The sequence below is a fragment of the Cantharellus anzutake genome, assembly GCF_015039405.1.
Source record: "Cantharellus anzutake strain C23 chromosome Unknown EI90scaffold_47, whole genome shotgun sequence".
NCBI lineage: Eukaryota > Fungi > Basidiomycota > Agaricomycetes > Cantharellales > Hydnaceae > Cantharellus > Cantharellus anzutake.
This window is the reverse complement of record NW_024066997.1, coordinates 551,429-564,879: the sequence shown is the minus strand read 5'-3', so window position 1 is coordinate 564,879 and position 13,451 is coordinate 551,429. Positions and strand designations below refer to the sequence as shown.

Here is a 13,451-nt window from a genome sequence, read left to right as displayed (position 1 = left end):
TCATTGGGAGTTGGAAAAGAAGCGGTGGCAGGGGGTCGATGAAGAGGGAGGCTCAAAAGGAAGGGGTTCCCAGCTCTGGCCTGCTTCCCTTCGGAAGCGGCCGATGATGGTCATGGTTGCGAAATGTTGCACTAATAGTTATTTCATGTCACCACCGCCTTAGAATTTCCTCCAAAGGCAATTATTTACTAAACATCGGTACTCGATGATCAGCAACTAGAGTACTCGCTTCGCTTCGTTGAACTCGGCACACAAAGTATCAGCCATCCATAGATTGTCTCATGATTCCCTCAACTTCTGGCTTCCTGGTATCGCCAGAGATCGCCACCGGAGCCAGGAGTGGTTCCACCAGGGCGACCAGCGAGCGAAGTGGATTGCTGATCTCCACGAGGGAGTCAGCGACCTGAGCGACCGAGCGCTCCATGTCCGTCTCCTCCTGAGACGCCCCCCTCCTCTTCTTCCCCGCACGCGCCGGCGATTCATTGTGTGCGCGTTGTTCAGGGCGCTTGCAGCGCGCCCTCGCCCTCTTACATGCCACACAGGATGTAGATTTCCCGAAGCTGTTGACGCAGCTCAGGTTGCGTTCAACACACCGGTAACACGGTGGCTTCTTGTCTGGCGCTGTTGGCAGCACCAAGGGGACAGATTTTCGCTATTACGAAACAATCAGCCCCTCATCCATACCCGATGATGATTGTCAACGCGTCAGACTCACCTTTTTGGCCACTGCCGCTGCCCTTGCCTCCTGCTCCCTCTCCTTCTGCTCCTCGGCTGCGCGACGCCCCGCTTCCTCCCGCTGCCGCTGCTCTGCCGCTCACTTCGCTTGCAGCCGCCGCCTGCGCTCTCGGGATTTCGCAACTAAACCTAATAACGCCCCATAGTGGAACGGACAAAGTCACGTGCACAGCCACGAAAATTAGGAACAAATATTTCGAAACCAACTGGAGATATGTATTTCGTGAATATATTACAATATCATAAATAAATGATCATGTGGGGATAGTCCAATCTGAATTGCTCGACTCTGAATTGAATCTGAACCACAGGAGCATTACATCGCCATCTCCCCAACCTATTTTTAAAAAATACTAGTTGAACTGCCTTCGGCTGGTTGCGAATTTCCGGAGGGCAACTGCTAAGTCACAATGCGAGCATTACAATACTGTACTCTTCACCAATTGAAGTGGGAGACCAATCCTAAGCATGAGTTTCATTTTGTACAGCATCAACTCTTGTTATCACAGTCACAATCATGTACAGTACATTCATTTTGACGCCGATGGCAGTTCCAAACAATGAGCCACACACCATCCACTTTGATTTTCATATTGAACCGTGAGTATGTTATACCGAATGTCACTCAATTTCAATCATTCTCGTTTTGTTCGGTCGTGTTGGGAGGCGTAAGCAGGCAAGGTAGGGAAGGGGAGGGAGAAGCAATTTCATTCGACTGAGAACGGCAGGTAAATGTCTTGTTTAGTCAACAGTGGATAGGAATCCATACTTGGAATTCGTCGTTAACTTGAAAGTGTCCGAGGTGAAGAGTGATGCGTATCAAGGCATTTGGTTCAGAGATTTCTAATGCTAAATCCAAATTGCTGGGACGCTGTGGGACCAATGTTGTGAATGTGATGCAAGGAGGGGAGTGAAGCGCAATCAACGAACCAGGAGACAGACGTGAAGATGGGGTCTTCTGTCATGTTCATGCTGGATGAAACTCAGCCAACCATCGATGTTGTTTGTCCAGTTCTACATGTGTGCTTCATAGCGGTTGCGATGTTGTGAGGCAACTGTACCCACCGATATGACTAAAGAACCGCGTCGCTGCTGTACAATGAAGTTTCGGTTCTCTCTGTCATGGTCCATACTTAGAGGTGGTCGAGGAGGAGGTCTCATTTTACACCCGTTATATACGTAGACTGCGAGGTTAGGTTATGGATGATGGACGGCCATAATCATGCATGCATTGAGAGCTGCAGAGGACCCTCACTCAGACACGAAGGCAGAGAGCATGGCATACTCAGTACTCAGCCATTTTCGCATGTACACACATGTACCTGTACCTCAATCCCAGACTCCGTTTTGTTCAGTATTGACTTTCGTCGTTCACACCAGTCCTCAGGACTTTATGACAATTGCATATATCTCCTCATCGGTCGTCAATCGTGTGACTGTCTACCAGTGTAGTGTGGGCGCTGGTGGAGTTGTATATGTTTTGGATCGGATTTCAACACTCAGTTCACCGCTGAGTAATTGCACTTTTTGCTGAGTAATCACACTTTCTGCTGAGTAATCTTTCCCTTTTTTTTATGGGCAGGGGGGTGGGTTTCTTTTTTCTTTTTTTTTTTTTTTTCCTTTTCGATGGGCAGCAAGAGTTTTTTTTTACATCATTTTCGATGGGTCCACAGTTTGAAACGTAAAGAACAGAAGAATCATACAGGTAGTCGCAGACAACACAGATTGTTATTTGGATTTTTTGGGACGGCTCTTACCCTTGCCTTTGCAGTCCGCATCATCTTCCAGCTCCAATTCCACCTCATCCGTGTGGAGTGACATCGGCTTGTTCTTCCTTTCTTCAGTCGGCCCACTGGTGGTCGCCATTGATTCCCCGTGGATGACGGACTCCAAAGTGGTTTGACTTTTGGAAGAAGATGCCTTTGGACCACCAAACATGCATTTTCATTTGTTTGGAGAAGAGGTTGGCGTTCCGGGGTTCGCACCTTCTGTTAGGGAGACGGCCCCAAGGTATGCAATGTTTTCGATGAGCCAGTGCGTGCGATTACTGGAGTCACGTTTCCATTTCACTTGGACATTAAGATTCGAACCCAGGCGGGGTACACGGAAATTATCGAAGCGATGGTTGGAGTTGTCGAAGTGAAGACGCACTTCGAAACAGACTTGGGTTTTTTCCTGCGAAAAATGTTGAAGTCAAGAATGCCAACTGCCAGTTGGGGACGAACCTTTGGACTATAAGTACTAACGTTCAGTCCAAATTCTCGGCCGGAACCATTACCCACAGTGGTGACTTGACCCACGAAGTGGGCAGTAGCAAGTCGGGCGTTGGAGGGCTGCATGTCTTCTGCCGAAATTCCGAAATTTTCAACAGTGGAGGCGTCCAACATCATGATGGGACCATTGACCACTTCAGGCCCTTCATTCATGATGAGAAAATTGCCAGAAACATAAGCCACACAATCTTCTTGTGCATTGTCTTTCATAGGAGACTGAGTGTAGATGGTCATTGTGATTTCGCGAATGTTTTGGTCACCGACAGGACCGTCCCCTGCTAAACAGAGAATGAAAGAGCAGCGCGGTCCTTCAGTAATGCCGTTGGAACAAACGGGAAACAATCCAGACAGATGTGAGGACGACATCAGAAGCAGTGGTGATGATCGAAGTTCACGTTTGGAAAGGCAGGGGAAAGTGGAAGTCTCTTTTGAGAGGATGTATATATTCAGAGGTGGCGGAGAGGGACAGAGAGGTGATGTCATTAATCTGTATATGGACCTCTCACTTGAACGGATCATCAACCCATGACTGCACCTTGATTTAGAAGTTCACTTATGCAAGTGCGGCAAAACATTTTAAGAAGTACCCAGAAGTTTCTTATGTACGACATTAGCTACGTCAGGCTGATGTTGAGGGATGAATAACAAAGTGTGGGATCAATGACGAATTCGAGATAATGCGGTGTATAGTTGACCGTGAGCGAACACATCTTGCCTGCAGTCTAGGACGATCCGATCCAGCGTGAGTCCTTGACAACTGTTGAAAGTGGAGGAGTATGCTAATCTGAGTGGAAATTGTTTTCGGCGAATCGTATAACGGGCATAGGGGGGTTGGAAGTCGAAGTTGATACGGTGAAGGAGCGGAGCTGGATCACCTTATGTAACCAGTTTCCTACGTCCAATAACGATATTAGAGTTTGTGCTGATTTGCGTACTGACCGTGTTTTGGTTGCCAAATATATGATTGTTCACTGTCTAAACAACAATAAACACCCCCCAACGATCTCACCTGATGTATAGATCGTCTACGGATAAAATTCTATATTGACTTTACTATGATTTCTAGTCAATATTACACCTATATTTACCACTTTTCAGTAGGATGTGATTTTCCTGATAATTTACTGAAGGAAAACTGCTAATAAAATAATTCCGCAATAAATGTTACTCAATACAGGAGTGACCAAACTGCTCTTTCTATCGCTTAGAGTGCGTGCTAGTTATCTAGCAGGTTCAGGATCGCTCACTTTTCTCCTGTGGTGTGATAACCAAGTATTGCTGAGAGATTATTCAATTAAGAAGTCCCTCCACCAAATTCTCACTAATTCTCACTATGACACTTTTGTTCAGCTGTGTCTAACTGACCCTAACTCACGCTTAGAGTGACGTGTTAGTTTTATATTAGCTAACAACTAATATTTGCTTTTATCTTTTGGAGCAAACGAACCAACCACTGGTGAGGAGAATTAAACTTTTATTTCTACCTGAGGTTTGAGAGGGGGCAGAAGCGGTGGCCTTTTATGCTTTTCAGAGGCCTCTCTACTCCCACGCCTCGCACTAGTTACATGTGCTACATTTGTATTATAGATAGTTCTAGAATGATATAGGGGGTTGGGCTGTGTAAGCTTAATAATGGACTTAGGACATGACTCAGCAATAAGTAATTCATTTCTTTGTCTTTTGGGCCGATCTCAGCGGGATCTTGTAGCGCTGAAGCTATGCTCTACACCGCCTTAATTACGAACGGTTATCTTTAGAAATGACTCAGCTATAAAGGAACTTTCTAGACTGTTCTCTAATTGACCCCTTTTTGTGAAGCCACATCATTACTAATGTTCTAGAGCCTTCCCAATTAATTAACTGATCCGCGGACTTCTGAATCACTTCATGCTTATGATCCGAGATCCAGATCATCAATCATTCCTTTGTTCCGATTTATTTGGGCTTAAAATCAAAAAGTTTTGATGAATCATGGGAAAATATACAAGATCCGGTTTTTTAGCATTTTCTCCTCTTCTGATGCGATCAAAAACTGTCCGCCCGCGCCGGGGAATACTCTATCATATGGTATTCGGTCCGCCAGACTTCCGGGCGCCAATATATTTCCCTTGAGTCACATTACCTTTTGTAAGAATTAGCAAATAAATATATATGAATTATAAGGTGTTTCGCCGTTTGAGCGATATCTCCGTCAGTTTTGAAGCTTTTAGAATGAAACAAAACCGTGGATAAAGTTAAGAAACAGTCCTTCCAGATGGTAAAAAGATTACAGTCAAAAGTTTACTGGTTCCCGAGATATTTACATTTCTTTCCCAATGTTCCTTCTTATTCTGCCGTCTATGTGCTATTTTCTTGTTGTAGGGATATATTCTTTGAATATTACACCTATGTCAAGTTCTAGGCATGATTGTAGTAGATTAAATCTCATACTACATGGGTGTAGATATTTTATAATGATCTTCTAATGTCTGTCCAGTCTCATAAAGATCATGAGATCTGTTAAACATCTGAACTTGTCACCTGTTCGTTGACTATTCTGATAGATCATTGTTTTATTCTTTGAATATTATTTCTCCTACAACGGGGAATCAGATGGGAGACGTCTGGACGGTTGCCTCGATTCAGCACTCGAACTTCTATCCAACGTGATCGACAGCTGACAATCAGCACTCGTTGATTTTTCACCAATCCTTTCGGTACAGACAGGTTGCGTAGTAGAGCACAGACGGCCCCTGGTTTCAGTTTTAGCTCGTGATTAGGTGCTTCTGTGGACACCATGAGGGCCAAGTAGTCTGGGGAGGCGACAATGTGGGAATCATTCAGTGTCCCATCATCATCCACGATGGAATTGTAGCTAAAGTGAATGGCTGGAGGACTGGGGATTGAGTGACTGCACTAACTGAATTAGAAAGGAATCACTGACATAAAGGACCAGCCAAACGTTGTAGTAATGTTTCGTTAAACTCATCAACCAATGCGTTCAGGGGAGTCAGGAAAGCCTGTCGGACAGCATTCAGGGGGTCTGACAAAATATGAAATGGGAAGAGGAAATTTTGTACCACATCGAGGTCGTCCGTGCGAGGAAAGAAGGAGTCAAGAACAATCCGAGATTGCGAGCAATCTTCTCCGACTGAGTCAACAAATCTGCTCAGTTTGGGATCTACAGCATTCCGCATTGGTTGCCACAGTTCAAGAACTGTGAATTTTGGCCACCACTGCCAAGACAGCACTGAGGCCCGAAAAATGTCCATTTCTGAGCCATGCTTGATCACTGGTGCGACTTGTCGAGAGTCTCCTATTGTTATGACAACTTTTCCACCAAATGGCAGTGGCTTTTGACAAATGAGTTGACACACCGAGTCGATCGCCTCCATCACGGTGACATTTAATAAACCCACTTCGTCAATGATCAGAAATGGAGCATATTGAATCAACTCAGCTCGTTTACAATGGGGTGTTAAAGAAGAAATGACATCCCCATTGTCTTTAACCACCGGAATCATATAACCACTATGAGCAGTCCATGCACAGTCATAATTTGAGGCCGCTAATGCAGTCGCTCCAACCACAAATGGGAGTTCACCTTGACCTCGAGCAAGATGAATCAGGGCTTCCAAAACATGCGTTTTGCCTCTACCAGCTCTCCCAGTGAGAAAAAAGAGGTGGGGGCTGGAAGGGGTGTTTCAATAGATAGCGTTCCAAAGGATGTCATATACGCGGCGTTGATCGGAAGAAAAGCCTGCAACCATTTCAGAGTTCTTCCTCAGTAATAATGAACGTTGGGGAAGGAAATAGTCCAATTGAGCAAGGACTTCAGCGGAGTGCATTGTAATGTTAGGGAGTCCAAAATCGGCAGTGGACTTCCCTCGTTGTTGAAGCAGATGTTGAATGTCCAGTAATGTGCGAGCTTTCACAGCGACACTCATTGGCCCGAGTACATTCCCACCATAGTCCCGTGCTAGATCATCAGCAAAGCGTTCCCAAATAGGAATTGCTGGGGCTCCTTCTAAGATTAATAACACGAAGAGGAAACGAAGTTGTGAGGGAGATTTGAACGAAGCCACAGCATCTTCCATGGCGGATAGACCTTCGGAATCATTTGCAAATAAACCAGCCGCTTGAGCCGCATGTTGAAAAGTGGGGTGGACAATGCCATCCACACAACACAGGGACTCAAATGAGCGAGCCGGGAATGCTAAGAGAAGAGCCCGGATGTAAAACAACTCTCCCATCCCGGGTCTTACTGACTGTAAATGGTAGAGGGAGGGTTGTTTACGCCGGCTCACTATTTGAGGAGGAACATCGGGTAGGATAGATGCTTCGGACCAAGATTCAGAAGGGAGTGTGGAAGGGACTGGTTGGAGGGTGAAGAGTTGATAGTAATCCACGTAGCGAATGTTATCGAACAAAGGGTCTGAAGGTCGATTGAAATAGCGAATGAGTTCGGATGCTTGTGAAGGACTGGCACCGCAAGAGCGGCCCCTGAAGGAGTATTGAAACCGATTCTGATTGGGCTCATGGATTTTCAAGCATGAGACTGAAGGTCGTTGACGACAGATGTCATACGCTAGGATTCGCCACGCAGCTTCAGGGGCGGAGATATATCATCCTCGAATGTATTGATCCACAGGGTCCAAATCGGAATTATGGCCCAGTTGGAAGTTGGCGTAGTCCACTCCTTTGAATAGATACTTGAAGAGATACAAAAACACGTCGGCAGTAAACACAATGTCCACATTGATGTGGCCTTCCCAGAGTAAAAGTAGAGGAGGTGAATATGGTACGACCCAAGCGTCTGAAGAAGATCGTCGTCGATAAGAAACACGTTGTTTTTCGTTCACTTGGGTGTAAGTGGTCACTGGGTGGGGAAAACCGTAGATGCATTGACCCTTTCGATTGCAACGACTCATTCGTGCATGTCGAGGATCCAAATGATCAGAGCGGTGCATCATGTGAGACATCACTAATGTGCAAAGACAACTTTGATCCCGAGGGACTTCAGCCGACACAATGTAATCAATGTGTTCGAAGTCAATGCGGCGCTTGAGCTATTAAAAGAAATGAGAGTGGGAGTGAATGAGGGAAACAGAGTGCGACCCACCTTGACCACAATATGAACGTGGGGTAAACCCCGCTTCTGAAATTCCACAGCATATACCATGTAAAGAAATCCATCGAATAAGATTTCAATTCTTTTGAGCAATTGTAGAAAGCGAGCCTGAGAACAGAGGGTTAAAAACCAAACGGATACAACAAACACAGAAATGATCACCCAAAAGACTCGAGCAGTTATGACAGGGGCAGTGGTGGCCATCTGTCCAGGTAATAGTTTGGCGGTGATTTCAGGCCAGTTCGGATTGCAAGTGGCGGTGATCATTAGGTCGGGTTTGCCGTATTGACGGGCTAATGCGAGAGCATCTGCTACTTTTTCAGCATAATATCGAGCGGAACCGGTGAAGCTGGATGGAAGTTGATAGAAGTGTTCTTCTTGTTCTTCTGAATCTTGGTGATCAGCGCGTAATATACGATCGTATTCATGTTGTTTTCCTTGTTTAATGAGGAATAGTCATTGATCCTCCACTCGGGAGAACATGTCGATTATCCATTCACATCCTAAACGCCAGAATTGATGGAAACGCTCTTCTGTCAAGAGTCGATGTTTATACCATGCGATTTGAGTCCAATGGCCGTACTGGACGTGACGATGGATTTCTCCCCAACCGCCCACTCCGTGGGGAAAGAGAATGGGATATTGTAGGGGTTCATATAATGTATTCAGAATGTTGACGGGGGAAGGAGTGGCGTCCCTTCGACGCTGTACAAAGATGCAGCGTGGATCATGAGTTGCACCTGAACCGACATGATAGATGGCAGCGATTTCATTGGACACTCCCGGATCTTGAATTTGCATGGAGACGTCTTGCAGATGGGGTTGGAACTGTGCAAAATCTTGGAAGTTTCGAAATAGAGGATTGTTTGCCATCAATTCTTGACGGATAGCATCCACAGTGCAAGGAGGGACATTGGATTGTAAAATGGCAGGAGTAGCTCCCAATGGATCATACAGAAACCAATTGATGGGATGACCTGATCTTTGACTCGGAAAAATACGATGATATGTGCGACCGGTGATACACAGAGAATAAGGACCTACCCAGAACATTTGAGGTCAGAGTGTGAAAGAGAAGGACTCTCATACCTTGAAAGGAGTGAAATTCTCCGGATACAGCTTGTGCACTCAGATTGAACAAATAGTTCAACGCTTGGGACGCATTGCCCGCATTGGTTGGCGAGGTGCTGATGAAAGAAGCTAGACAGGGGGGTAGCGGTGGAAGGTGTGGAAGACGTTTAGTGCCACGACGGCAACACCAATCCACACTTTCGGATTCCAAAAGTAGAGCGCCACACCATCCACACAGGGTGGATCGCCATCGGAAGTGGTCAGACATAGGGGACAATTGGGTGAAATAAACCCAATATTGGTGGTTGGAAAGTACCGCGCTTGGGAAATTGTGTTAGAGTGTTAGAAAGGGGTGAAGGCGCATTAAGAAGTATGTACATTGATCGGGAAGAAAGAGCAGAAGAATGAGGATTTCTGGCCGTTGGATGTCGAACGGGAGGAAGAAGGGCAATTGCGCTCGCCATCGGAAAAGAGTGAACGTTTGGAAGCTCAAAGTCCAATTGAAAAGTCCGATTAGATGAGAACACACAATGGTGAGATAATATGCTTGGATGAAGGTCGGCGATGAATGAGTGAATAGAATGGGAGGGTCCGATTCATGTCTCCGCCATAGCAGCGAGTTCGTGGAACCCTCCGCTGTGCAGAAATATCCAGAATGGTTACAGTGTGTAAGGAGATTTGAAATCTTTGTAATAGCAGCGAGTCCCAAAAACTCCCCGCCTTCCAAAAAGATCAAAACGCCCACAAGTACACGCCCTAGGAGAGCAATATTGATGACAGAGCCAGTAACTCAGGTTTGCGTCGATCATTCATGTGATCTGGACATGGATATATAAATCAAGCATGTGATGAAGAAAGGAATTGTCAGAGACCAGATTCGAGACGAGGGAGAGTCTCTGTGATGGAGGGCTTTGGCCTCAGCGACTTCTGCCAAGAGCGCTGTGCCTAGTGACACGTCCGTGCCCTAACTTACTGACTGGCAATCAGAACCGAAGGGGGGGTAACTCTAGTTGATTTTATTACTGGGGTGTAACCTATGTACAAGTGGGATATATATATGGTTACAGCGAAGATGGGTCCGCAATTGGCGGAGCCGAACGGAGTGGAACTAACGGGGTTTAAACATTAGCCGACTGAATATTACCGATGAGTCGGGTCGCGGGGTTAGTGGAAAGGCAGGCGATAACCCAGAAATGGAAAGGAGGGATAGGCCCGAAGGTGGGCTCTGCAGGGCAGGCGAGTGTATTGCCCAGCGGAGGCAGGAGTGCACTAGCGGACGTCGGAGCTGTCCGGAAGTCTTCGGGGCTCCGTACTTAGGGAGGCGTAGGTAATAAATTGAAATGAGGGGGTGGTGACCATCAAGGGGTACCGAGGGGATTGCGGAATACGGGAGCTCCGAGGTTAGTGAGGGAGGAGCGGAGTTAGACCGGAGGGATTGGAGGAACCGGAAGTCGATGGCCAGGGATGGATATGACAGGGTCGGGATTCCGGGATATGACATGGACCACTTTCCTTTGTATCAATGTACTATTGACCCGTCCGGCCCACACACCCCAGACGGCTTCCCACTGTGCCCAGCACGTGCACATGCAGCGGACGCTCTCGGGATCCCCCATGGGGACACCCAGATGGCTGCAGCTGTCTCCGAGGATGACGTGGCACTCGTCATGTGACTCAAGCCGCATGTACATAAATGTACCTGAAGTGGGAACCGAAGAAGTAACCTTCTTCTCACATTCTCCACTTCAGTCTGAGTGGCCAGGGACTGCTCTCCCTTTCCAGACCTGCCAGTATGCACGCCCGGTTCACACCCCATGAGGGCCCCTCTGCCGGGCGATACATCTGGACCCCCTCTACCCTGGACGCATCCCTGACAAATGGCTAATGAACTCAATGGATGGAGCCTGGCGGTCAGATGCAATTGGTGTAATTGGGGTAATGGGGTCAACAGGTGGAATAGGTTCTGGATGTGACAGAGGGGTGTGTGTGGAGGCAGGACTGGTATGTTCAGAGGTTCAGAACGAGATACTGCTCTTTACCCAGTCAATCAACAGATTGTGGTGGGTGAGCCAGTTGTGTCCTAGAACCATGGAACAAGTACCATCCAGCAAGGTGACATAGAAAGTCATTCATTAATGAAACAATCCGATGATCCTGAATCAATGAGAGCTTGATATTGCTCATCAGGGTGTTTTTATTAATAGGAGGGACAGAAGTAACGGACGAAGGAGAAAGAGGAAGTGAGGACAAAGGATTTGGAGCAACAGGTGATGAAGGAGGTAGACCATTTGAAGAAAACAGTTTTCCTGGATCAACAACAGATGGGAGAGAAAGAGGAGGAGAGAGTAGACCATTTTCAGAAAAAAGAGAAGAAGAAAAAGGGATGAGAGAGATGGGAATGATGAGGGAGGATGTTTCAGATATTGAGGCGGCACTTAAGCAAACCTCTTTGATAGCACGCAAGGGAGTAACGCAACCCCAGGTTTGTGCTGAGTCCATGGAGTTGTGAACTAATTTTTTGGCCCTACAGGAGGAGCCATAGAGGGCACAGTTTGGGCAGTTCGTGCCTTAGAAGTGCAAGAAGATGATTTTGGGCAGTCCTTGACCATATGGCCAGACAAACCACAAAACATACAAAGATTCCCGTTGAAACAGTGCTTACACTCTTCTGGTGTTAGCTTGCCATTCTCACCGAGTTTTGAAGAGAGGTCCGGTTTGGCCACAGGGCATCCTTTGGACTTCTTATGGTCTTTAGGAGGCTTCGCAACCACAGTGGGAGTGGAGGCGGAGGGAGTAGAGGAAGGACAGAAGGAAGTACTTGCTGATCGAGATGCAGCAGACTTGTCGAAGGTAGTGGCAGAGGAGGGCAGAGGTCTAACATGTTGTCCAGCTTCAGCCTTGAACGTCTGCACGAGTTTTCAGAGGGCAGCAAGTGAAGTAGGTTTGGTGACACATGAGAAATCGTCCTTGAGATGCTCTGGCAGTCTGTTGTAAAAGAACCGATGAAGTGCAGGCTTGCCATAACCATGCAACTGTGTAGCATATCGATTGAACTCGACAATGTACTTATTTATGTGATGCCCATCTTTCATACTCAACTGGAGGATCTTGTCTTCAGTGTTGCCCATTGGATCATGGGGACCAAAGTTCTCCTTGAGCTCTAAGACAAACTCCTGAAAGTTATCCATCCACATAGGTCGAGCACCCTCAGGCAGCCCTTCCAGAAGGTCCAGTTCGAAATGATCAAGGGACATCCCCATCAAGGTGTAAATAATCTTCGAGCAGTCACTCATGAAGGCCAGGGGGCAGTCCTGAAAGTTCAGTTCACACTGGACCAAGAAGGTGCAGAGCTTGCAGGGATCGACCCCATCAAACTGGTTGGGTTCTCGAACCTTGGTTCAAAGGGAGGTGGATGGAGTGGGAGGTTGCATGGGAGCAGGAACTGGAACAGGGACCAGAGTGGGACGAGCGGTGGAGCAAGCAAGATAGGTGATTGCTTGTGCTAACTGGGCAAGTACCAGAACAGGAACTTGCTCAACTTCATCATTGTCACCAATGAGAATAGGAATAGGTGGAATAGGGAGGTTAAGGTCAATGAGAGGGATGGGTTCATGACGAACCAGCCCATCTTCATCAACAGCCTCGACAACAACGGCCGACTCGTGTGTGCTACTGGCAACAACACGGTCGAAGTCAGAACCTATAAAACCGTGGTTTGTAGCTCGAGAGCGGGAGTGTGAATGTCTAGGTCACGAACGTAAAGAACGTGAACATGTTTGTGAACGTCTTTCAGAGGAGGATCATGAGCTAGTAGTAGATGGAATGGTATGAGAAATCGGACTAGGAGACTCAGCTCCAGCATGTCTATTTGGAACAGGATGACCAGAACTGGTGCCTGCTCTCGGTGTCACATCTATAATCAAGCCACAAATCACTCTAGACATAGTCAGTGTTAAAGGAACGTTGTGAGTGCAAAATACTGTCTATATAGATACATGGGAAGTCTAGGTGGGGGCCCATAAATGGCAGGAGCCAGGTGGGGCTAATATAACAGGGTCAAGGGTTAATCAACTGAATATTACTGGCAACTCAGGTTATGGGGTTAGTGGACAACAACCCAAAAGGAGAATGGAGAGAGTGGTCTGAAGGTGGACTTGCAGGGCAGGCAACTAAACGGCCCCACAGAGGTGGGAGTGTGCTTGCAGACGTCAGAGTTGTCTGGAGGTCTTTGGGATCCTGTCATATCCATACATACCCGATCC

The 13,451-nt window shown here is 46.9% G+C and overlaps 2 protein-coding genes across 2 annotated transcripts; both read right to left on the bottom strand.

Annotated features, from left to right (window-relative positions):
- Positions 1–259: 259 nt before the first annotated feature.
- EI90DRAFT_3018716 (uncharacterized protein) lies at positions 260–1,327 on the bottom strand (the record flags this gene model as incomplete). The annotated part of the gene is made up of 5 exons (XM_039057255.1): positions 260–526; positions 594–652; positions 716–864; positions 1,176–1,197; positions 1,309–1,327. The coding sequence occupies 5 exons, from the start codon at positions 1,325–1,327 to the stop codon at positions 260–262; spliced, it is 516 nt and encodes a 171-aa protein (XP_038912775.1).
- An 11,260-nt stretch (positions 1,328–12,587) lies between these two features.
- Positions 12,588–13,051, bottom strand: EI90DRAFT_3128128 (uncharacterized protein; the record flags this gene model as incomplete). The annotated part of the gene is made up of 2 exons (XM_039064061.1): positions 12,588–12,889; positions 12,943–13,051. 2 exons carry the CDS (start codon positions 13,049–13,051, stop codon positions 12,588–12,590), a joined length of 411 nt encoding a protein of 136 aa, XP_038912774.1.
- Positions 13,052–13,451: the final 400 nt, after the last annotated feature.